A 24,878-nucleotide genomic window follows, 5' to 3' on the forward strand; every position below is an offset into this window, starting at 1 on the left:
GCTTTACATGGTTTAACCAGGATTAACTAATTTCAGGGCTGCAATGAGGCAAATAAAAAAAAAATTAAAAATAACATGGAATAAAATACTAAATAATATCAAATAAAAATAATTAGACGGTTAAATGATTCTTAATACTACAAGTGTTGCTGGAGATTTTACCCTTTATGTTTTATTTGCAGAGTAAACCTGCAGATGCATTTGAAATATCAATGTGCTTTCTACATTTCTTTTAGTGTAATGAAACTCAGCTGGATGTTGGAATATTTGCACAATTAGATCTATATCTAATAATCATTGAATAAATAGTTTGCAGGTGTAACAATAACAGATAATCTCCAAAAACAAAATATATTTTAGGGAATTCTGTGCTTTTTTGGTAACTTGTTTTAACCTTTTTTTGTCACATGGTGGTTACTGTATTTTGCTGGACTACAGTTTGAAGCTTTTACCAGTATTCATGTGAGATTACAGTCACCCATATCCAACGCCTGATGAAAGAAGTGGTCAGTCTGATTGCTTTCATCATAGCAGCTTTCATCTTTGCGAGATGCATTGATTCAATTCATTGTAATCAAATTGTATTCTAGTAGTCACAATCTGGCAGGTGAAATCAGTCAAACAACGGCTTGAACTATGTAACCACTAATTACATTTTTTATCCATGTGTGGTTTATTTTTCAACCTTGCATGACACAACTTTAAGTACCAACATCTGTCAAAACCACTATTTTCAAATGCATTGCATGCTTGACTTCTTTTGATGATAAAACCTCTGATAGACCATACATTATACTTTTATCCTATTATACAGGCAGCTCATAGAGTGTTGAAATAGTGATTTTGTAATTTCCTTTTAATCTTTTAATGGACAAAGATTTCTTTCCTTTTGTTGGACAAGCTGCGTTCCCTCCAATTTGTTTCTCATTTAACAGTAAAACAAAAGAACGTTTCAGACTGCATTGATTTTTTGTGCTACTACTTTATTTGTCAAGGTGGATAATGGATAGAAACGTAAGTGTTTTGTACAAACAAATGGTTGCTCTTGGCTAACAAACATCCCTGGTCTGCATCTCAGACCTTCAGGCTACCAGGATGCTCCACATAATAAATGCCTGTTGGAATCTCTGAATTCCAGCTTGCTTTTCTCTTCACTTTTGATCCTTAACCGCAGAAGGTTAACTTGCAATTTATTGGTGAGTTTTCCTTCACGGTCGAACAACAGTCTGCTCCCCATCTCCACGCAGCACCTGTCAACACTCAGTTAAAATGAGGGAAGCTTGGAAAAACAAAAACATTGCATTTGGATTCATGGCAACCAGGATAATCTGCCACTCTGCTCTTTTTGCCAACCATGTTTTAGAGCCAAAGCCTTCAGTCAAGTTTTTTTTTTTTTGTACAGACATCTGTCTTGCTGTATTAAACAAAATCATAATAGTTACCAGCAGGGGAATACCAAGAACAATGCCAATTTTGTGTTTTTAATGTTAAATTTTAGTGCCAGAGGTGATCATCCAGATAAGAGAAGCCTGTCCAGGACAGTTTGTGTCAAAAGTCTGTCCATCGTTTCCTTCCTCTCCATACTGCTGTGTACACTGGAGAAGGTCAGAGGCGAGGGAACATGATCTCCTTGAAGGTCTACTTCGATGACGGGGGGCGACCCCTGAAATGGACAGGACATGTGAGATACACCTCCATGTTAATAGAGGATCTTCTTACAGCCTCTGAACCTTGATATCCTGAGGTAAGACACACAGTGAATTGTGCTAATTTATTTACTCTAATTGATAAAGTTTTTAAAGCCTTGGGACGAAAACATCCGCTAGACGAAATCAAAGACTTAAACACTGGATGGGTATAACCACTGTGGCACAGTTATTTCTTTATCTCATCACTGGATTTTTTGTTATATATAAAACAAATTTGAATGTAATATAAAACTCTCAAAGCTCGGAAGATTCTGTTTCTCTAGTTTTGTGCAATGATGATATTTTTTTGGCCATCATTTTTTGTTCGTTTTAAGGTTTTTGCACATGTGTATATAACAGTGTCATCTGCATACATTCGTTATCGTTAATATATAGACTAAATGGTAGGGCGCTCAACACTCATCATCCATTTCCATCCATTTTCTTCTGCTTATCCGGAGCCAAGTTGCGGGGGGGGCAGAAGGCTTAGCAGGGAATTCCAGACATCCCTCTCCCCAGCAACGTTTTCCAGGTCTTCCTGGGGGACCCTGAGACGTTTCCAGGCCAGACGAGATATATATGAATCGGATCCAAAAGAGTTTTGAAACCTCGCCCTGAAAAGGGAAACCGGCGCCCCCCTTCTGGAGCCAGACCTGGGGGGGCGAGCGTCTGGTGGACGGGCCGGGCTTGGCGGCAGGCAAAGGCGGGGTTTTAGGCGTGCTGATCCACGACATCTCAGACTAGCTCTAGGTACGTACACTCATTATCTTCAATAATATGTCCTTCGCTCTGAGTTGAAAAGTTGGGTCCCTCCTTAAAAAATTATGAATATTCTTCCATATTAATTTACTGTTACCTTTTGCCTCATTCATTAGATTGAGATAAAAGCCAGATTTAGCTAATCTCCTTTGTTGAATAACTTTGTTTCTCAAGCCTTTATAAGTCTACACATTTGTACCTGTACCACAGAGTTTTATTATACGACGTTAGATTACTTTTCCCCTTGCCTACCTGCACTTTACTTATAAATCTTTCCCTTACAGGGTTACTTCAACCTGTAAATGGGCTACAGACACATTTCAGATCACCAGATAGCACATCATTCAGTTTGTGGTACCAAAATATGCATGAAGTTTTCTTTTTCAGCTAATTAGACTGTTGTCAGGGCCATTAAATAGGCGTTATCAGTTGCTATAAGGACATAGATGTGGGTCAATAGGGGCCTACTACACCCACTAGTATGTTTTATCATCTATTCACATGGTAGATCACTGATAGAAGGTATAAAAGAACACGACAGCAACTTCTAGCAACCGTAGTAATTATGACAGGAGCAGAAGCGGAAGTTAGGCTTGTTCTTTTTGTGCTTAAAAGCATTAAGTTTCACTTTCACTTTTGAAACTTGGTTATTTTAAGCCAAACAATGTTTTTCCCTAAACTTAACAAAACAGTTTTGTTTTGTTTTTTCTAAACCTAAAGAAGCCTTTTTGTTTGTGTTCAAAATTAAACGTTTCATTCAGTTTTACATGTTTGAACGTGTTGTTTTTAAGTTTCACTTTCACTTTAACAACGTACAGTAGTAGTCCCCTAATGATCCACATCTATGGTGCGTATAGCGACTGTTAATGCCTATTTAATGGCTTGATAACAGTTGAATCTGCTTGCCTTTTTAGAGCATTCATGGCGTTTCTTTGCATCTGTCATTGAGACATAAATTGTCGACAGTGAATGCAATAAATCTTCTATATATTGCATCTTCACATTCTTATCTGACTATTAAACAACAGTACAAGGCCACATTGTAGCACCCTTACATATTTAAGTACAGCTAATCCATCAAATAGACGCCCAAGTATTGTGAAATCTGCTCTTATTCTGTCACGGTGCGGCTCAATATTGACTTTTATAATTACACTTCCATGGTATTTTGTTTATTATGATGGGAGTCTCCGAGCACACTCTTAGCTGCAGGGTGCAAACTTCTGGCAGCGCGAGGCACCTGTCAAGGGCCACCTGAAGTGTTTAATTAAGTACTTACACATTTTCTCATATAGTTTTTAACGATGATTTCTGTTATCAATTTGCTTTATTTGACTCATTCTTTAAATGGTACCAATTCTAGTCCCTCCCAGCTCTCTTAAATCTCTTGTGTCTTTGTGTTTATGCGGTCAGAGTGCAATATTGACACATAAACGTGCTGTTTCACCCCTCAATTTACTTTATTGCACTTGTCCTGCGTCCAAGGATAGCATTTCTAAACTGCACTGTAACTACTACACACACTCACACAAAGCACACCTGGGGAAACATTCCTCGAGGGAAGTCATCAATCAGTTTTATGGTTTTCTCTGGGAAAGTTTCCTCCTCTCCAATCAAGCGTCTTCCCTCCCTCCACCCTCCTCCACCCTCCTCCTCTTCCTCCTCGATTCTCTTTCTTATATTTCCATCTGTATCAGTTTTGGTTCACATCTGAGAACGATCCACTCCACACAATTAACTTCAACCATTTTTCTTATTCCACCGAGGGATAATTGGAGCAAACTGGAGAGTGAGATCTTTGCCTGGACGATACAAGATAAGACTATTACAACTGGATTTCCTCTGTGTGCTCAATTTGCCCGCCAGTGGTAATAAAGGTGGAAGATCTACACAAGGTAAAAACAAATGTCCTTGAAATGTTGAAGTTTTATTTTAAAGTTGCCTTTAAAGTTGAAAAACAAATGCCTCTTGTCTTTAAAGCAGATCAACCTGTTGCAGGAACTGTTTCCCCTCAAGTGTGTTGCCACTGGTTTGTCTGATTTTCTCCAGAGCTTTAACAACAAACTCAATTTTCAGATAAATGATGATACTCAGCTTGCCATCAAGTGACTTTAACATGTTACAATTGGAGGAAGAAGTATTTATTCATACTTACATTTTTTCCATTAGCTTCTTATTATGAGCAACATGACCCTACAAGAACACACCGTTTGATGCCAAAGTTCTTGGTAATTTCAACTGAGAGATTTTTATAAAGTTTATAATAGTCTTGACAGATTTTAAGTGGGCGGGGATTTGTTTGAACAAGCTGATGTCACGTGCCTCCGTGCAACAATGAGGATTTAGTGATTTCAGTTGTGACCTTGCTGTTTTCCACAGCCTTGATTAAGTCGTTTTTCTAGAGTTAAATGCTTAATAAATCACTTTATTTTCCTCCAAACTTGATTGTTTCTTATTTAATAAAATATTTTGATGTTGCAGAGAAATACTTATGATTTTAAATTTCATTTTCAGGGCAAGAAATGTAAACAATAAGCAGAAATACCTCGTAAAAATACCATAGCAAGTATTATCAAAATGTATATAATTAACAAAAAAAACAGTGATCATTATGCAAAACATGATACATTATTGTTATAATTATTATTATTATTATTATTATTATTATTACTACTACTCATGCATTAACATGAAAGCAGAAGTTTAATGTTAGTTGGCTGAGGGTAATGTTATCTTGTTGGGTAGTTTAATTTATACATCATTTAACAAGCTGACAGTGGTGGTAAAAGTAAAAGTAAAATACTCTATTACAAATAAAATTCCTGCATTGAAAATGTTACTAAAAGTACCAGCACTTAAAGTATCAAAATAAAAGTACTCAAAACAGGGGAAAAAATTCCCCCCTGTGATGCATCTTTTTTTTCTTCTTTTTTTTAATAAGTGGGTCATATCTTTTGAATCATAACAATGTAGCTTGAAAAAATATACTTATTTCCACAATTGCATAAATTAATTTTCAACAGATTTTCACAATAAAAGGTCAATATTTTATTGATGCATTAGACTTTGGGAGAAATAGGTTTGTCATTAAGATTGTGTGTCAACATTTACATTAATTACAATTAATTTATAAATGAATAAAATTACCAAAAAATGAAGGACATACAGTAGAAGACTATTATCAACATTGTACAACACATTTTAAACTTTAAAACAAAAACAATAAAGGAACTACAAAAGTGTATCAGCCTGTTAGTTTAACAGAAAATAACCTGCTGGTTTGAGTCTGATACATTTTGCCATGTGTGTTAGCACTTAGAATCAAAATAAAAATACTCAAAACAGAAGAAAAAAAATGCCCCCCAGTGATGCATCTTTTTTCTTTCTTTTTTTTTTAAATAAGTGGGTCATATGTTTTGAATCATTAAACAATGTAGCTTGAAAAAACTACTACTACTACTTAGTCTATATATTAACGATAACGAATGTATGCAGATGACACTGTTGTATACACATGTGCAAAGACCTTAAAACAAACCAAAAATTATGTCCAAAAAGGCCAAAACAATATCATCATTGCACAAAACTAGAGAAACAGAATCTTCTTTAGATTAACATATTTTCACTATAAAAGGTAAATATTTTATTAATGCATTAGACTTTGTCAGAAATAGGTTTGTCATTAAGATTGAGTGACAACATTTACATCAATTACAGGAGGACATACAGTAGAAGAAGTTGTACAAAACATGTTAAACTTTAAAACAAAACAAAAAGGAACTACAAAAGTGCATGCAGCCTGTTAGTTTAATAGAAAAAATAACCTGCTTGTTTGAGTTTGATAGATTTTGCCATGTGAGTTTGGCAGAAGTGTGTCTGTGCGTCAGGCAGGATGTCAGAGACTCCTCTGGAGGTGGGAGCACTTGGCTCACTTCAGATACTATATGGAGAGACGCACCTCCCAGCTGATCCTGTTCATTTATCTTCCTCCTCCTCCTCCTCCTCTTCCTCCAGTAGCTCCTCTCTCGGTAGCTCTGTCTCCTGCTCCTCTGCTCCTCTGCAGACGCGCTGGAGCTGCTGGATGTCCGGACACTTGCTGCTGCTGCTGCTGCTGCGCTTCTTCTCTTAATGATCCGGAGAAGAAGTGAGGAGAAGGAGAGTCTCTGGGACGCACATGGTGAGCTCGTTTATTTCCTCCTCTCTCAGAAGCTTTATTGGCTCTGGACTCAGTCATACTTGAGGTGTTTGGGAAGTTTTATCTGACGCTGAAGTCGCGCGTAAAGAGGAGACATTAAAGGCAAGTGTGATCTTGTATTTCATTGTCACCGAGGGATAAATATAAAGCAGAAATTAATACTTTTATTTGCAAAATGTTCCTTTAAAAAAAGAGAATTTTTACTGCGTTGTGTTTTGTGGTTTAAAGTATCTAATGATTAACCAAACGCTGCTCAAGTTATCCTTAGAAATAAAGCCTTTACGTGTGAGTCAAACTTTTTTTTACTTTCCTCCAAACTTGATTGTTTCTTATTTAGTAAAATATTTTGATGTTGCTGAGAAATACTTATGATTTAAAATTTCATTTTCAGGGCAAGAAACGAAATAATAAGCAGAAATACCTCGTAAAAATACTCTAGCAAGTACATAAGTATTATCAAAATGTATATTATTATCAAATGAAAAAGTACTCATTATGCAAAACAGTCCCCTTCAGAATGATACATTATTATTATTTATTTATTATTATTATTATTTGTATTTGTTTATTATGTGTATTTTTTAAAAATACATATTTGGTTATTTATTGTACTTTATTTGACTGATTTTGGCACACAAACCTTATTAGACTCCAGGCCAAATTAATACGTTTGCTGTAGTTTTATTTATGTTTTATAATTTGTTTATTTGTTTTGTTTATTTGTTTATTTGTTTTGCACAATATAAGATTATACAACATAACAAAAAAAAATTGAATAATATAAAGTGCAGGAAGAGGCAAAAAACCCACTGGGTTTATCTGAAGCCTCCACCTAGAGACAAGATTAATATAAAGAAATAATAGATTACATAATAGTGATAACAAACAATAATTCAATTTCCCTACAACTCATCCAAAGTTTTTACTTTAAAATCTAGGACTGAATTTCCTTATAACTCCTTAATTTTAATGTTTTTTTTACACAAATTGTTACTGCATGTTGTCTGGGAAAATCCCACCATTATTATGATGTAATTTAGAGCATTTTTTTTTTTTGATTGAATAAAACATCAAATAGGAACATTTTTTTATTAATTGGACTGGATTTAAATTAGAAAAAATGTCCTTAATGCCCAACACATGCAAGAATAATTATCAATATTTTTTTTAAAAACATGTGAATGAAGTTGTTTGATCAATGTGTGATAGCCTAACACTGTAAATATTATTGTTCCTCTCTGTGAGATAAAGCTAATTGACTGCAGCCAATTTGTGCCTAACAAGTGCAATTAGCTGCAGAATGGAGGCAATTAGTCTCCAGGCTTCACTGTCAGCTCTCAGCCAAAGTAATCAGCCTAAATATGATAAACATTTATGTTTAATGAACCGTGGGAGAGTAGATCATTATTCTCGGGTCCATTAAATGCAACGCGTAAAGTGCTGTGTGACTGCAGGCTGTTTTCCTTTTAAGATCTGTAGTTGATTAGCTTTCCTAAAATCCCTTTGCAGCACAGAGGACATATACAGTATTTGCTTTAATAGACATATAAGGCCACTTGCTCATTTTTTTTGTATAATATAGGAGTCATGCAGTTTTATACAGTTGGGCCTTTAGTGTGCCTGGGCAGTGGTTATTTTTTTTTTCATTTTTATAATATTTAAATAATAATTTAGCCAAGCTTTTTATTTGTTTTTGTGCTCATAAAGGGTGCAGCCCTAGAGTATTTTTCTGTTTTGTTTTCCTCTTTATTAACCCCCTGTATGACATTTTCTGGATTTAATTGACACACAATTACAGCCAGAGGCCTTTGCTTTTATACTTCCATGATCGTGCCCGAGGTTGTCTTTGGCGTGACTGCAACATGGAATCACAGTGATTTCATTTCCATCTGTTTTTCAATATCAACATGTGAAGCTGGAGCTGCAGGAGAGCGTCTTGCCAACTTGTGTGAGGCTGTAAAGAGGGGGGGAGGTTAGGGATTGACAGGAAACTCACTTTTAAATTGGGTAACATGTGTTTTTTTATTCAAAAAGTGAAGTAAGCAGGGCGTACGGGTCAATGCCGAGGCAGAGACACCCTGTGTGTGTGGAGGTGCAGTTGGGCCCCTGGGGGGCCCCTGGGTGCACAGGCGCCGGATTGGCAGTTTTGTCGGCGGTGCAAACGTGAAGACCTTTAGCTATAGATACAAGCAGTGATAATCCATTTTGTGCTGTCTGTTGCTTTCACCTCCCGGGCTCCTCCACTAAAATTAGATTATTACACCTAAAACAGAACTCGTGGAATCCGCTCCGTGTGGAATAACACACAGATGGGCTTGGACTGTGCCGGCAGGAATGCAGTTTGAGAATACAGACCGCATACGTAGCCTCTCTATTCTCACCCAGTGTTGTATTTCTGACCGGCTGAGGACAATTGCAAATTAACAAAGGTGTCAGTGTGGTAACATGCACCAACAGGTGCCTCGGTTCAGCTCCAGAGCTTGTATAATTGATCATATTTATTTAAAGGCTCTTGTGTCTTAGAGCAGAGCTGCAGCGTAGAACCCTGGGAAATCTTCCCAGCGACTATCAGCCAGATATAAAACTGTGTCTGTGTTTACTTCTACAAACCACTGTTTAGTCTTCTGAAACTCATCACCAAGTAGCAAAGCAATTTTGCCTCCCGTCTTGCTGGCTTGCCCATGACGAGGAATGTTAAAACGTGTGAGACAGGCGGCCAAATCCTGCTCATCTGCTCTCCAGAACAGCTCCAGATCCAGACAGGCCAATAGATCCAAAGTGTGAACGGGCCAAAGAGAGTTAACAGGTAGCAGGAGAGAATACCACACACAACAGAGGTTACTATACGCTTTAGTTTCAGAACTTAAAACCCTTGTTTCCTGCTTAATCATATTTAAATGAGTTTGTTGCAGCAGAATAAAGCACTAAAATATGAATTTATAGGTCAAATTCACATGTTCCTACTCCTTAGTGATCATATTTTACTCTTACTTGCCCTTTCCTCTTAGATTATCTACATTTAAGCCAGTGGTTGTCAACCTTTTTCATGTCAAGGATCCGTAAATTTATACACATTAGGTCACGGATTGATAATATTTCGCTTCAGGAACCTCCATCGAAATGATGTTGTTGTCAACTACAGTTGAGGAGATAACCGTGGAGCAAGTGAAACCTATGATCTGAATAGTCACTGACTCTTACTCACTGAATTAAATAGTGAAAATAAACTATTCCCCATTTTTCTGGGGACCACCTGGAACTCCCTCAAGGTTGAGAACCGCTGTACATAATTAAAAAAACGAATAGACACAGAAGTAGGAGACCACAGGTCAACATACAGTAGCTACAAAGACGTACAAATAAATATCTCCATCAAGCCTTGTGCGTTTTCTCTAATAGATCAGACTGTGCCAATGGAATCACATTTCCCTCTCATCAATGGGGCGGCTATAGATTTATTATGATGTTTAGACATGAAAAGTATTAAATTATGTTACTATTCTAACTCATTGTACCCCGAAATAACTTACAAATGTGGTGATCAACTGTATACTACTGTGTACTAGGAAAACATTGTAATACTACATTTACCTGACAGAGAAATGTTACTGGTTACGTTGCAGATTCAGATTTGACTCACAAAATATAACTATTTAAATAAGATGCATTATTATTCATTAAACTATCCAGCATCATATTAGATTCTTAAGCTCCACCTTGAACAGACGTTAAGTACATTAGAGTACATTGTGCTGATAATGCCTCTCTTATCCGTCTTCACTTGAATTAAAAATTTGAATGCAGGATGTTTACTATGCGGTATTAATAGTTTTACTAATAATATTGTATAGCCTTATTTTGCCTCTATTCTATGTCTGTCAGCTTGTTGTTTTCTGTCATTGTTGATATTTGTCTGTTAACATACAGTACCTGTGTCCATGTCCACTCTTGAACATTTTTTGTTGTTGTCTGCTTATTTGTTTATATATCGTCAACGTGGCCATCTTATTCGCCCCCTGCTTTTTTGCTTCTGTATTTTTTTTTTTTTTAAGTAATTATTTTTTTACTAAGATTGGGATTATTATTGGTATTATCACTTTTCATTTCCTTCATTGGCTATTAATTTGAAAAAGAATAAAAACAAAGTAAATTTAGTTCTCCGAAGAAGGTCAATAAAAAAAAAAAGAAAGGAAAAAAGTTTTGAGTAGCCTTCTTCTTCTACCTCTGCCTCCAATATTCCCAGTTAGAGAAAGGGTGAAAAGTTGAGCAAGACGGCGTTTTCCTGGGGCCCCCAAATCCCTAAATCCGCCCCTGGGCCAGTCCCTCCATAATATTAAGCCTGGACCCCCTCTGACCCCCCTAACCGTGGCAAATATTTTCATACATTATCACCTCATATTTATCCCGAAAGAGGGGAAACTGTAGTTGGTACCCATAAACTCGCACATGGCCCCAGCTCGAACCCCCCATTTGAAATGGTCTAAAACCGTCACTGCCTCTGATAACCCCACCATACTCTTAAAACGATGGTACCAGTCAGTATTATACTGACTAATACTTATGTAAACAAGTATTTAGTATTTTATATTTGCAATTAATTTAGATCACATTGTTAATGTGTGATTTCACTTTCACATTTTTGTGTTCATCAGTGTCAAAGAAGCTCCATTAAATCAAATTTGATTAAAAGTTGGGAGGCAATAAAACAACTTCCAACGCCTATATATAAAAGGCAATATATACGCACAAATTCTTGTTATTTCAGCTTTTCCCAAACCATAAAATAATCCGTTTGTTTCTCCTCCTGACATTCATCCGACACGCTTCAGTGTAATGAAGAATAGAAGTAGAATGGCATTAGGAAATATTAGGACGGCAGTGAAACGAACATGAGCGTCGCGCTCCTCGCTCCCCTCTGTTCGACTATGCTGTAAACATGCCCCCAGGTTGTCAGCAAGTATTTTTCCAGCCCCTTGCCAGCCAAGCATAGCTGCTTCTAAAGATCACCCGCCGGAGATGTTGATCTCATCTTACCACTATTTGGCTGTATAAGCTTTTTGAAATGCGGAGATCGCTGCCAAGTTACTTCAAAACTTTTCAAAACGGAACCATATTTGTAATCTGTCAGGGTTTATTTTTTGTACCTCAATTTGAGGTTTACTTAGGAGAAAACACGTGCCATCTGTAGTCAGTTATTATTAACAAAAGAATCAGAGTGAAGCACTCATGACTGGATTTTTCTTCTCATCAAATGCCGCTCGTCTTCAACATGTTCCTCCGACACCCCGGCCGTGTGAATTTATGGAAAGCAGTAGAGAAAAACCGCTGAAACCGTATCCGGTGGGTTACGGTGGCGGTGCCAGACAGATGATCTGGTTTCGGAAGAGTCTGGATTTGGCCTAGAGGGGCGCATTAAAAAACCTCAGGGGCCTCTCTCCGATGAGCATCCATTTATCAAAGTGCTTGTAATGGGCCGATGTTTAATTAGTCATGTAATGTGACAAAGACAAGAACAAGTGCATGTCATGGGAATGTTAAACAACCGGCCCCCCTTTCTCCTCCGTGTCAACCCTGAACCCCCGCCCGCCTACGCTCAACTCCTCATTCCTCATCCTGAATTCTTCCGCTACTTCTCTGAATCCCCTAATAACCTTTAACCCCTCTGACACCACCTTCCCTTTTTATACAGCCAGCGCATTGACACCAAATGAAACCAGAGACCTAATTAATCATCCGATCAACTTCTTCCTTAAGTCCTGCTTTTTCATCAGTGCGTTCAGGTTCCCGCGGGGCATGTCTCGACGCGTCAGGAATGACCAGCCGACCCCAGGAATGTGGCTCGGTGGCACCGGGGTCACGGTCATACCGCTCATCACTGCACTCCTTGCTTGTAGCGTTTCCTGTAGCAACACCACAAAACACCCAGTATGTCTTTTGTCCTCAACCAGGTTTTGGTCGATCCACTTTCTTTTGCTTTCAGGAGCAGAGGCAGCTCGTCCGAGGGGAGGTGCCGCGGCCTCTCGGTCTCGCAGGCCCCTCTCGGAGCTGTGTGGTCCCCGAGGGGAGCCTCATGTTTCGGTCGTTGGCTAATTGAGCGCGATGACGAGGCCGGAGAGGCGCTCGGCCCCGTCCTCTCCTACGGGTTTGGTTTATGCAGCCCTGCTGACTTTGCTGTCAGTGTCAAACGCTTGTTAGGACATCATCAATCTCGCAGCAGTTAAGAATATTCCCAGAACAGAATGAAGGGGGCAGGTGATAGATGGGCAGGGGAGACGGAAGAGCACGGGGGAAAGTTGTTTGAAAATGCGGAAGGAAGGTGGTTATTGATGAGAAAATGACAGTCCTCTTATGACGGAGAGAGACAAGAAAGTCAAAGAGGGCAGGTGTTCTTAGCAAGAAACAAATAAAAGAAGTGCTTGTCGGGAATGTGCTCCTGGGCTGAAAACAATAAATCACCGCTTCCAGAGGAAAAGCACATGCATTGTTCCAAAATTAACGCTCTTGGGTATCAAATCTCGACAGAGGAATAAATTACACACGTTGTAAAGAAACGGGAAGGGATTTGTTCGTACACAAGTCTGTGTTTGTCTTTACCGCGGAAGTATCTGTGTCGAGGCTCAAGTCGAACACATATTTCGATCTATAAATCATTCCCTACCGTCCTCAAGACTTATCTTCCTTCCCTTCCTTTTCTCATAGCCTCTTTTTCTGCTCAATAACACGTCGCAGCGCTCATGCTCAGGCCCCTCGCTCGCCTGCAGCACTGACCGACGGTAAAGTGATTTGAAAAGGAGAGCCATAAACGTGATGGATGTGGTCCAGCTCGGGGTTTAGCCCCAGCTGTTGGGCATGTTTTTTGTCATCTCAGACAGACCCGCTGGGTGCGCGCCCTTCTTCACCCGCACTCATCCACTCTTCTCGGGAGTTTTAAGACAAATGCGTTCTTAAAGGCTGTCAAGATCCCGGGTTCAAACCGGTGGCCGCCACTACTGTGAGGATCGGAGATTACATTTTTATGAGATGAGATCTTTACTGGCATCTACTGAAAGCCAGTAAGGTGCAGCTGAAGTGATGCAGTGAGCTGGTATTGTGTGTTTTCAATAAAGGCGCAGGTGGGCTCATATATTTCCTTCTTTGGCTTCAAATGCAAAGTCGTATAAATCAATCAGTTTGTTTTGTTTTATGTTCGAGCTCCCATGGTTTTCTTTTATAAATCATCTTCTTTTTTCCTTCCGCAGGCTCGATAACATGATGTTCCCGCCCTTTTCCCCTCCCCCCTCCACCTCTCTCTTCCCCGTTTTCCTTCTGCTCCTCCTTTTCCTTCCTCCTTCCCTCGTCACCTCCTCCCTTTCCCACACCCCGTTGAGCTGGACTTCGCCTCACGACCCCTGCTACTACCTAGATGGCCGCCCGCGACACTGCATGTCGGAGTTCATCAACGCCGCCTACGGCGTCCCGGCCAACGCCAGCCACTCGTTACAAGGGTCCGATTATGACAGCAACATCACCACCCTGACGGACCTCCACAACCCCCACAACCTCACATGCTGGATGGCTCACAGAGGTCCTGACGCCGGAGAATGGCTCCTCACGCTACCTCTGGGCCGCCGCTTTGAGATCACCTACATAAGCTTGCAGTTTTGTCAACATGGGGAGCCATCGGACCCCATCTCCATCTCCATCCTCAAGTCGATGGACTATGGGCGCACCTGGAGGCCGATGCAGCACTACTCCAGCGACTGCCTCGGGAACTTTGGGCTGCCCTCCCAGACGGTGGCCCTGACAAGGCACCAAGAGACGGAGCCCCTCTGCTCAGACCCTCGCCCCCTGCAAAAGCAGAGGGGCGGCATGGTGTTGGCCTTTTCCACCCTGGACGGACGGCCATCCTCTCCCGATTTTGACTACAGCCACACCCTCCAGGACTGGGTGACGGCCACGGACATCCGCGTGGTCTTCCACCAGGTGTCCAAAGACGCCAAGGTGGGCAACCCGGATAAGAAAGAGGAAGCACGATGGCGTGATGGTGCAGAAGATGACAGAGGGACTGGGCTTCTGAGATGGAGATCGGGCTCCAAGGGGCGCACTGGAGATCAGGTGGACAAGTTAAACACAGATAATACACTGGCATTTTCTGAGAGGGAGACGAAAAACTCAGAGATAAGGGGGAGGAGCAAACATGGAAGGAAGGGTCATTATAAAGGGTCAGGTGGAGACGAAGATGGACACAATGTGACCAGTAAAGACGGGGGGGATAGTTTTAGCACGGACGCGCTCGCTTCTTCGAAGAGAGGCGGGAAAGCCAGAGGACGCGGCCGCAAGAAGGAAAACAACCATTGGCTGCCTTGCCCCAATGGAGGTTGTAATTGGACAGTTGAGGGGCGGAGCAGGAACAACAAGGGGCGGGAACTGAGGAAGAGGAGGAACAATAATCTCAACGCAAAACAAAGCTCCAGGAATCTACAGGTTGCCCCAGCCGCTGCTGTCCGAGCTCCTCTGGCCCTCTCGGACCTGCAAGTTGGCGGCAGGTGTAAATGTAACGGACACGCTTCCAGGTGTCGCCGTGACGACGCGGGCCAGGCGGTGTGCGTGTGCGAACATCACACGGCTGGGCCGGACTGTGACGTGTGTGAGGATTTCTACTGCGACAGGCCGTGGCATCGAGCTACACCCACGCACCCAAACCCCTGTGTTGGTGAGTCCTGTATCCTACTGATGATCTAAGTTAAATTATGTGATACCCTGGACATGTTTTTTCATGTTTTATATGTTTTTAGATGACAAATAAACACATGAAACACAAGCCATACTACAAAAACAAACAAAAGGCAGAAAGGAGGGAGTGTAAATGTAAATGTGACATGCTTTATTTATTCATACATGTACTTTTTCCTCTTCCCAAACACTTCCAAAAGGTAAAAAAAAATTTTTAAAAAATGTATTCAAAAAATATAAAAAATATCTGTCTCTATTATTTCTCTCCCTCGTCCAGCCTGTGAGTGTAACGGCCACTCAAACAAGTGCCGCTTCAGCATGGAGGTGTTTCAGCAGTCGGGCCGGCGTAGCGGAGGCGTGTGTCAGAAGTGTCGCCACCACACGGCCGGACGCCACTGCCAGTACTGCCAGAACGGATACACCCGCGACAACAGCAAGCTGCTGAACAACCGCAAGGCCTGCCAACGTTAGTCACTACTGTACATACAGTATGTGTGTGTGTGTTTACAGGATTTAAAGGAAAGGAGGAAGTGTATTTGTGTATTTATGCATGTGCATGGGTGAATAACTTAAATAACTAACGGTGCATTCCTGGAGGATGAAAAGCAAATCTCAGTGTGAGCGACAGTGTTTATGTCTGTGTGTCTGTGTGTGTTTACGCGCCCACTCTGTCTCTGTCCGAGCGTACAGAAGTGTTTATGGGGTGGTTACATTGTGAGAGCGGACAGCTATTCCTGTTAGCACACAAAAACACGACACACGCACCCCACTGAGCTGCCACCTGTATCCCCATCGTTACCACCGGCTGGCATCTGCCGTGACCCCTGACCTTTGACTGGTCACATGTCCTAAGTGACTGTGACACTGTGGCATGTGGAAGCTTGACCGCGTAGCCTAATATATCCAAAGTTAATGGGCTCTCTTTGAGCATGACACACGAGCAGGGGATGAAAAAATATGAGCTTTGATTAAACGTCCTGTTTTATCACTTTTTAATGCATGAAACAATAGCAAATTCATATCCTCCACCACACAGTCTCACATCTACGCTTTAATTTATTGATGCTATATTTCACTGAGCTACCCCTTCAGAGCTCAATTACTCATTTTCTCCAGTCAGGTTGTTTGGACTCATTGTAAGGATTTGTGTAAATATTACGAGAGTGTGAACAGAGCTGCTGAAGTGTGGCTTCCTCTCGCTATCTGTCTTCTCTCATCGGGTCTTATCCTGTGATAGCAGTGGTAAATAAAAAGCTTTGCAATGTAAACCGTGGCAAATCCAGGCAGTAATCATTATACAGCATCACAACAGACAACGAAAAGGAAAATAGATTAGTTTAGATACAGGATTGGTCTCCATCTGATGGGTTAAAAGTAATAACTAATAACCAGATTTCCGTCGTCATGTGACATCGAGTTGATAGCTCTATGGAGGAATTTGTCTTTGTTCTTACCCAACAAGAAAGCTGCAAAATAGCTTTTATGGTGTTAGTAGAGGTCTTGTGTATTTGCTCAAGGACATTCCCTCAGGACGGATGCTGTCAAGCAGGATTAAACCTGTGTCGGGTCCCGTCACTGATGGATGGTCTTCTTAATCCTGTTTACTGTCCTTTGTGCAGTAGACACTGACTTTGACAATACTTTTTTGTTTAAAATATAACTTGCTTCCTTGTTGTCACAACTCAATGTGGTCTACTCCACAAAGCCAGAGCAACTCAAACAAATACGCTAGCTTGTTTCGATGGCTATTTCTTATTCAAATGAAACGTATTCACCATGGAAAAGCAGTGGTGAAGTGCGGCCTGCGGTGAGTTGCCATGCAATGTCTTTGGAAAGCTCCCAAGCTAAGCGAGTTGTGGCGGTTTGATTCTGCAGCCAAAATAAAAGTTAGGAAAAGTTTAACTTTTAGTGGCAAAGTGCAACCAGAGAGTACCCGCAACCAATCAGTGAACAGATCCTGTGACTCCTGTGACATGTTGACCTATTTTATAAGGAATTTCTTCCCGCCTGAAACACATGTACACACCTCACGGCCACAGAAAAATGTAATTATTCCAGCGAGCCACACTTCGCTGGTGCCTGGTGTGAAATTGGTGTTAGGTGATAATATGTCTCTTGGATTTTCAGCTTGTTTTGCTGCCCCCAAGTGGCCAAAAAACATAAATTATTGCTGCTTTAACCATCTTCTCGTTCTCGTTTTCAGCATGTCAGTGCCATCCTTTGGGAGCCGTGGGTCACTGGTGTAACCAGACATCAGGTCAGTGCCTGTGTCGAGAAGGGGTGACCGGCCTCAGGTGTAACCGCTGTGCCCCGGGATTCAAACAGGGCAAGTCGCCTCTGCGGCCCTGCATACGTAAGTCAACTACAAGTATTAAAGGAACAGTGTGTAGCATTTAGGGGGATATATTAGGGATATATTCTTTAGTGTATTATCAACTGAAAATAAGAATTGTTGTGTTTTCGTTAGCTTAGAATGAGTTTATATTTACATACGGAGCGGGTCCTCTTCATGGAGTCCACCACCATGTTTCTACAGTAGCCCAGAACGGACAAACCAAGCACTGGCTCTAAATAGTGCCATTCACATTTTCACATTGGCCACCGTAGTTCTTCTACACGCTTGGCACGTGGGAGAAGTTTCAGTGGGTTGCAATCTGCAACCTCACCGCTAGATGGTGCCAGATCCTACACACTGCACCTTTAATGTTTATTCATAATCAGAGTCCTTTTATATGGAGACTATATGCTTTTCTGAGAAATGACAGCTTTGGCACTAGTTATTTGTTAAAACATTTGAAACAACCCATGTTTGACAAGCTCATGGGCATGCAAATAATGGAAGATGTCTCAAAGAACCAAAGGCAGAAGAAGCATGATTTAACGCCAAAAAAATGTTTGGAGAGGAGGTTCCCCCAATGCTTCTTTCTCTTGACAATGACCAGTCTTTCCCAAACCTTATCCAAGTAGTTTGAGTTGTTACTCATCCAAACCTTTACCATGAAGAGGGCAGGTCATATCATCATATGAATGTCAGATGCCCGAGGACTTGTTTTAATACGGATTACGAGTCTTAACTTGTCTAAAAGAAATGTTCTCTCTGCATTCGACACATGCCGCCCTGCTCAAATAAATCACAGACTTTTAATAGTTTCTTGTCAGTCATGACAAAGTGACCTCTTTAATTTCTCCTTCAACCTCATTTGCTTGTGGCCTAAATGGATTAAACCTCCTATCAAGCTCCGTAAGCCTTTATCAAGTAGTAGCTCAATATAAAAGGGGCCGCCGCTGTCCAGACTAATTTGGCCCAATCTCCCAGCGTGTCCCCTTTTCATCATCCCTAGAGACGGTTTCCATAGCAGCGTGAACATGAGCCGACCGCTACAGGGAAACCTCATCTCCAGCTGATGTGGGATCAGCGTCAGATCAAGTGGATTGTTGCTACTCATATCTCTGCGCCTGGCCAGCACCGAACCTCAGCCATGAGCGCTAATCCACGTGCACTCCCCCGGCTAATCGCACGAGTGCCGACAACTACACGGGCACCGACGCTGTGTAAGCCCCAATCAGGTGACATAGGGAGCCGTCAGCGGCGAGCTTCACACCTGTCGTGCAGCTCAAAGCGCCCCCCGTCACAGGGCCCAGACTCATAACTCTCCCGGAGAAAAAGAGCGAGTGAAAGAAAACCTTGTTTGTTTTTACTGCCAGACCATCTCAGGCTATGTATAGCATCTCTTACCCCCTACCACCACCTCTAACGCCTCGCCTCTCATCAGACAGACCAAAAGGCACGCAGCGGCCAGGCTAAACTTAAAGTTAGCTCCCACTCAACCTTTTTATCCACACCTTGAACAGCACAGGAAGCTCACAGTGTGTCTGCCGTCCTCCCCTATGAAGGCAAAACGCAGTAACTATATCTTTGGTAAAGACAGAGAAAAGACAACTAGACAACTAAAGCAAGAGAGGTAAATGAAGGCAAAACTAGCTGGTGAGATCATGGACGCATAAAGAGAAGTGGATACAAGCAAAAAAAGTTTGACTTCCCAATAATAAAATTACCCAGATCTTCCGCATCCATTGGGCCCATAGAGCAGGCGCAGTAGTGTTTCCTTCAACTCCGCCTCCCAGTCCTCGGTCTGGGGCTCATTCACATGAATGGATTAATTTGAATATTAGTGCATTTTACAGCTTTTAGGACCTAATGATTTAAATAAGGGCTATTCAAGTGCTCATTCTGGGAAGTCGATTTAGTCTATGGGGAAAAAGTCTTTTTGGGCCCAATGGCATCATGTGACGGAAGTTGTAATCCCGCGGTTTGGCCACCACATAAAATTTGCTTCAAAGCCCGGCGCTCTTCCTGTGTGCGTGGTTTAGTAGTCTCATTTAGCCACTTGTTTGCAACCGCCCTTTTTAAGACACGTAAAAGCTTCAAAACCCATTCATAAAACCCATCAACTTCGAGACGATGGAACCGGAAGTGCAAAAATGCTAACTCATATCTGGGTTCGAGTTTAAACGATCTACAGTTACAGACCAGTGGTGGGTTTTTGTTTTAGGCTGATGCTGATTTTTCAGAGTAAATAACCCTAAATGTGACAGTTTTTAGGCAAAACAATGACATTCCTGACATATGTCGTGGATTAATTGAAACATTTTTAGATTGTGGCGGGAGATAAGAAGATGTGAACAGTTAGATGAATATTACGTGGAAAAATAAATCGGAGTTTTGATGCCAAGTTAAAGATTTCTTAGGTGGGTTTGGTAGAATTGGGGGGATTTGGACTTCAGTATTTTCAAAATCCTGTCAAAGACACTGATCAGACCATAAACTGAAGGTTTGGGGTACTGTGTTATCACTGCTTTGTTTTCTGTTCATTTGTATTCATTCATTCCCTTCATCGGGGCTGTCGGGATTTTCACCATCAGCCTGAGCTCATTATCTCCTTATAAGAAATATAAATGTGGCACAGCCACACGACTGAGGAATAAAACAGCTCTGCTTTAACCCCGTTTACACTCACACCGTCACACTCATGAAGAGAACTATCAGGAGTGCTCTGCAAGCACAGGTGTCTTGTAGGCCATCATCAGGGTGAGGCCAGGTAAGCAGGTGTGACCTCAGAGCACACACAGGTGGAACAAATAACTCTAACGACAGCTACACACTGTGCATGCTGGCTTCACAGCTCGTTAATGTCATTAATCACACCTGTGCTTTACCTGCCGTGACAAGTCCAAATGTATTGATTTGTATGATTTATGCAAGTGTCCGCATGGCAGAAGTGACGTCACACCACCAGTTTTCGCCTGTCCATGCACATCCAAATTTTTTGGATGTGATTTGTCGGAGAAAATTAAGAACTTTGAGGAGCTTTCAGAACGCCAGAGTATAAAGATCCAAACATCTCCTTGTCATTATTCCACGTCAGCTCATGACCGTGCGACCGTCCGTGCCGGAAGTATAACCGAGGCTTCGGCTCAAGCTAAAACTAAATTTACCGTTTACTCACTGTTATCTGCCAACAAACAAATATTGATTTTGATGAACTGACATCTTGGTAATTCAGAACTTTATTCCACATAATAAGATGAGGCTGTAGCTAAAAAAGCTAAGTTAAGTAATTAACGATTTCCAATCAACTTCACACTTGGCAGGAGTATTGCTGAGGACACGAGGAAGTGCAATACCGGAAGCCAAGCAATCGGCCGAACTTTCACTGCACCAGTTTAAATAAATTAGATTGAAAATTAATTGATTACATTTGTTTCAATATAGATATCAATAGTAGATTAGAAAGACAAGCAGACAAAACAGTTATATTTAATTCCTATTAACTATGGAAGGTAAATAATCAAAATAAAGTATAACAGTGCAGTAACTAGGTCTTGTATACTTATTCTTTGATCGGATATTCCTTGGTTTGAATCATAATTTCCCCATTTAATACAGTATGTTCTTCAACTGCTTGTGTTTAGACAAAGTTTAATATTTGTAAAAAATTGTCTTATTTTATTAAACTGATAAGGTTGTTGTAGAAAAAACAATTTGATATTTTTTCCACAGCCAGATATTGGAAAACGTATTATTATCAATAAGGAAACTCAGGTAGAGGCTAGTATCTAAAAATGTCAAATTATACCCAGCGCTGCTCACACGGGTGTGCTGCATTTACCTTATTTTGACCCCTCACATGTACTGTAGTATGTACATATACATACAAACACACAGCGCCTTCCTGTCTTTTGAAAGTGGGGGTCTAGGGTGTAGGGTGTCACTGGCCCAGTTGTGTCAGACAGGACATGGACGGGGGGACGGAGTGTGAACTTGGTAAAATATGGCAGCACTGTCACACACACACTTTTACAAGAGGCCTGGATAATGTATGTACAAGGCACAACTTTATTACACTCTGTTTAATGTTGGAGACAAACCCATACAAGAAGTGATGGTCTGACCTTATTAAATTACCAAAAGTAAAGTTGTGTGTTCAAGTGAGCGTCAGAGAGTGTGTTTCCCAGCCATAAATGGACCACACACACACGTTTTTTGACACTTGCTTATCTTCTGTGCAGACATGCCCCACGCACCGAGAGGCGTCCGAGCATAGCGCACATAACACACACACTCGGCCTGCAACATGCGGGTATGCTGCTGTGTGTATCTGTTCCTGTCACCTGTCTGAAACTGTGTTTATGTTTGCAGGAATTCAAGAGGTCGCTCCGACCCCGGTGTTCCAACCTCAGTACAGCATCGGTGAGTGGATTTACAGGCCGGTCATCTGGTTTGAAAGGAGCTAGAATAAAATGCATTCCTGTTAAATCAAATAAGTAAACTGTTTAGAGCAACTTTCACTTAAAGGAATTGATGCTTTTGCCACAAACCATCATTTTAACCCATTGATGTCACCTCGTGTACATTTATCATACATCAAAACAAAACTCTCTATGCAGTAGCTAACCACTCCCTCCTAGTGGCGGCTCGAGGAATGTCCCACCTGCTGCAGCCGAGGTCATCTGTTAGTCACAGGATACTGTGATGACAAATAGAAGCGGCCATATTGTAATTAGGGGAAAAGACATGTGCTGATATGCTTGCTATGAAATGATACCCTCTCATCTGATGCATTCTCCCTTCCTCTCTCTCTCTCTCTCTCTCTCTCTGTGTTACAGCGGAGGAGTGTGTTTCATACTGCCAGCCTTCTCAGGTCAAAGTCAGGATGAACTTGGAGACCTATTGTCTCAAGGACTTCGGTTGGTGTCATGTTTTTTATTTATTATCTTGTCAAAAAAAGAAAAATAATATTCTCAAAGTGTTTGTACTTCATTTTTCTTCTTTTTTTTTTCCTCTGAAATTAAATTTAAATAAATAATAACCTACTGTAAATTTGATGAATGAAACCAAATTTACACATAAAACTGAAATATTTAAATAAATAATTAAAATAATTATTAAATTTTAAATTTTAAAAATCGATTTGCATCTGGTTTTTCTCAGTGCTGAAGGTGCAGGTGAGAGGGATGGAGCGTTCAGGTCCCTGGTGGCAGTTCTCCATCTCCGTCCAAACTGTCTTCCGCACGGGGTCCACCTCCCGCGTTCGCAGAGGCTCCCAGTCCCTCTGGGTCCCCGACCGCGACCTCGGCTGCGGCTGCCCCGCCCTCCACGTGGGCCGGACCTTCCTCCTGATCGGTGCTGAGGAAGGGGAGCGGGGCTGGGGCCCCGAGGAGAGTCGCCTGGTGGCGGACCGCTCCACTCTGGCCCTCCAGTGGCGGGAACACTGGAGCCCCAAACTGAGGGGCTTCCGGGGGCAGGACAAGAGGGGGCGCTGCCCGCCGAAATCCCCCGACAACCACCAGCACCACCATCACAGGGAGCAAACAAAGTCTGGGTACATCCCCCCTCACCTGCTGACTGAGAAACCCACCGAGGACACACCTCACACCTCGGTGGTGCCGCACACATACTCTTACACAGACGCAGAGGTTACAGACGCAGAGGTAACACCCACAGAGGCGACCCCCTCGCCGACTACACCCGCGCTGGTGTGCTCTACTCTAGGTCCTGGATGAAAAACAAATTCACAGAGAGACGTAAAAAACAACAGGAAGATTTTATTATCCCCCACCTCTCCACACATTCTGCAAAAAAGAGTACAAGGAGAGGAAACAGCTCTTTTCAGACTTTTACTTTACAGTTCTTTCCTGAAGGTTTCAGAAGGAATAGCTGTGACTTTGCTTCCTCAGCATGGAGAAACTCCACAACACACGAACACGAAGGCCCAATTCCAATCCGGCCGCTACACCCTTTCCATACACACTTCCTCAATCTTCAACGAGAGGGGAGTGGAAGTGGGTTATAAAACCCTCCGACAGCGAGCCTGCATCGATGCTCACGTAACCAGCTGCCCTTAGTGACGACATGCAACGCTGTTTTGTGTTTGTCTTGGAAGACGCTCTGTACAAATGTTCAGCAGGACTACCGGTACACACATTTACTCGTAAACTGCTCAAACTAAGATCGACATTTCATATTGTCAACAACTTCCATTGTATTTAGGATCAAATGTCTAGAAAGCTTGGGAGTTGTATTTGTCTCCATAGGCTTATAGGTTGCTGCTTCCGAAAGATGCTGATATGAAACCATGGTTACGAAAAGTGAGGACATTTCCTGTTTCCGCCGGAGAGAGGGAAGTTCGTCCTGAAACTTGCCGCTGCATTTATACCCTACGCCTTAAAGAAGGGTGCTTCATTCAGCTACGAGTGTGACTACAAACCGAGTTCACTCGGGTCCGGATTGGAATTGGGCCACCATACACACCTGTTATGTGACGTTCAAAAATGCTTATCTAAAAATGTGAAGAAACACACACAGTTTCCTCATGTACAGCAGCTGTTGGTATATATTTTCTTTGGAGGGTAAAGGTCAACTTTCTGCATCAACACAACCGGTGCTATGTGAAATATTAGTTGTAAGAATTTTAATATTTTCTACTAAAGAGCCTTTAAAGTCCGACTAAACTCTGACTGAAATGCCATGCAGTATTTTTGTCTTATAAAGATTTTTTTCTAAAAAAAGATTGTTTAAATCATATTTATTCTTGGATCACTTTATGTAACACGCATACAAACAAGAGAAAACTGAATAAAGAAATAAAGAAATAAATAACATAAGATATAGAATGTACATCAAAACTTATTGAGAAATGTGATGTTTCCTTTTTTAAATAAAAAAAATAAAAGCAGTGTTATATAAATTGTTTTATTTGTTGATAAAAGTTTTGCCACAATTGATAAATGAACATAATGAAATTATATTTATTCATTAAATTGTACTAAATGTACAGAGCTGTAGAAACTCAAAACTCATTTACAGTTTAATTTGAGTTATTTTTCTACATTATAGTTGCCGTTTTATATTTATATACATTTATATATATTGTATCAGTAATTTGTGAATTAATATTCAAGTAAAATTCATTAAATATTTTTATTAGGGACACATCTGTATTAGGTTTGCCTTTCTCTGCATT

At 41.2% G+C, this 24,878-nt stretch overlaps 1 protein-coding gene across 2 annotated transcripts; it reads left to right on the forward strand.

The window, feature by feature from the left end:
* Positions 1–4,161: 4,161 nt before the first annotated feature.
* ntn5 (netrin 5) lies at positions 4,162–24,519 on the forward strand. Of its 2 annotated transcripts, none has more exons than XM_037759375.1 (8): positions 4,162–4,342; positions 6,462–6,624; positions 13,881–15,334; positions 15,632–15,820; positions 17,558–17,707; positions 22,055–22,105; positions 22,522–22,602; positions 22,847–24,519. In XM_037759375.1, the coding sequence occupies exons 3-8, from the start codon at positions 13,891–13,893 to the stop codon at positions 23,416–23,418; spliced, it is 2,487 nt and encodes an 828-aa protein (XP_037615303.1). In that variant the 5' UTR covers positions 4,162–4,342; positions 6,462–6,624; positions 13,881–13,890; the 3' UTR covers positions 23,419–24,519. The 2 variants fall into 2 exon arrangements, with proteins under 2 accessions (XP_037615303.1, XP_037615304.1); XM_037759376.1 differs by having other exon boundaries at positions 6,465–6,624.
* Positions 24,520–24,878: the final 359 nt, after the last annotated feature.

The sequence above is a fragment of the Sebastes umbrosus genome, chromosome 22 (assembly GCF_015220745.1).
Source record: "Sebastes umbrosus isolate fSebUmb1 chromosome 22, fSebUmb1.pri, whole genome shotgun sequence".
In the NCBI taxonomy this organism is placed as follows: Eukaryota; Metazoa; Chordata; class Actinopteri; order Perciformes; family Sebastidae; genus Sebastes; species Sebastes umbrosus.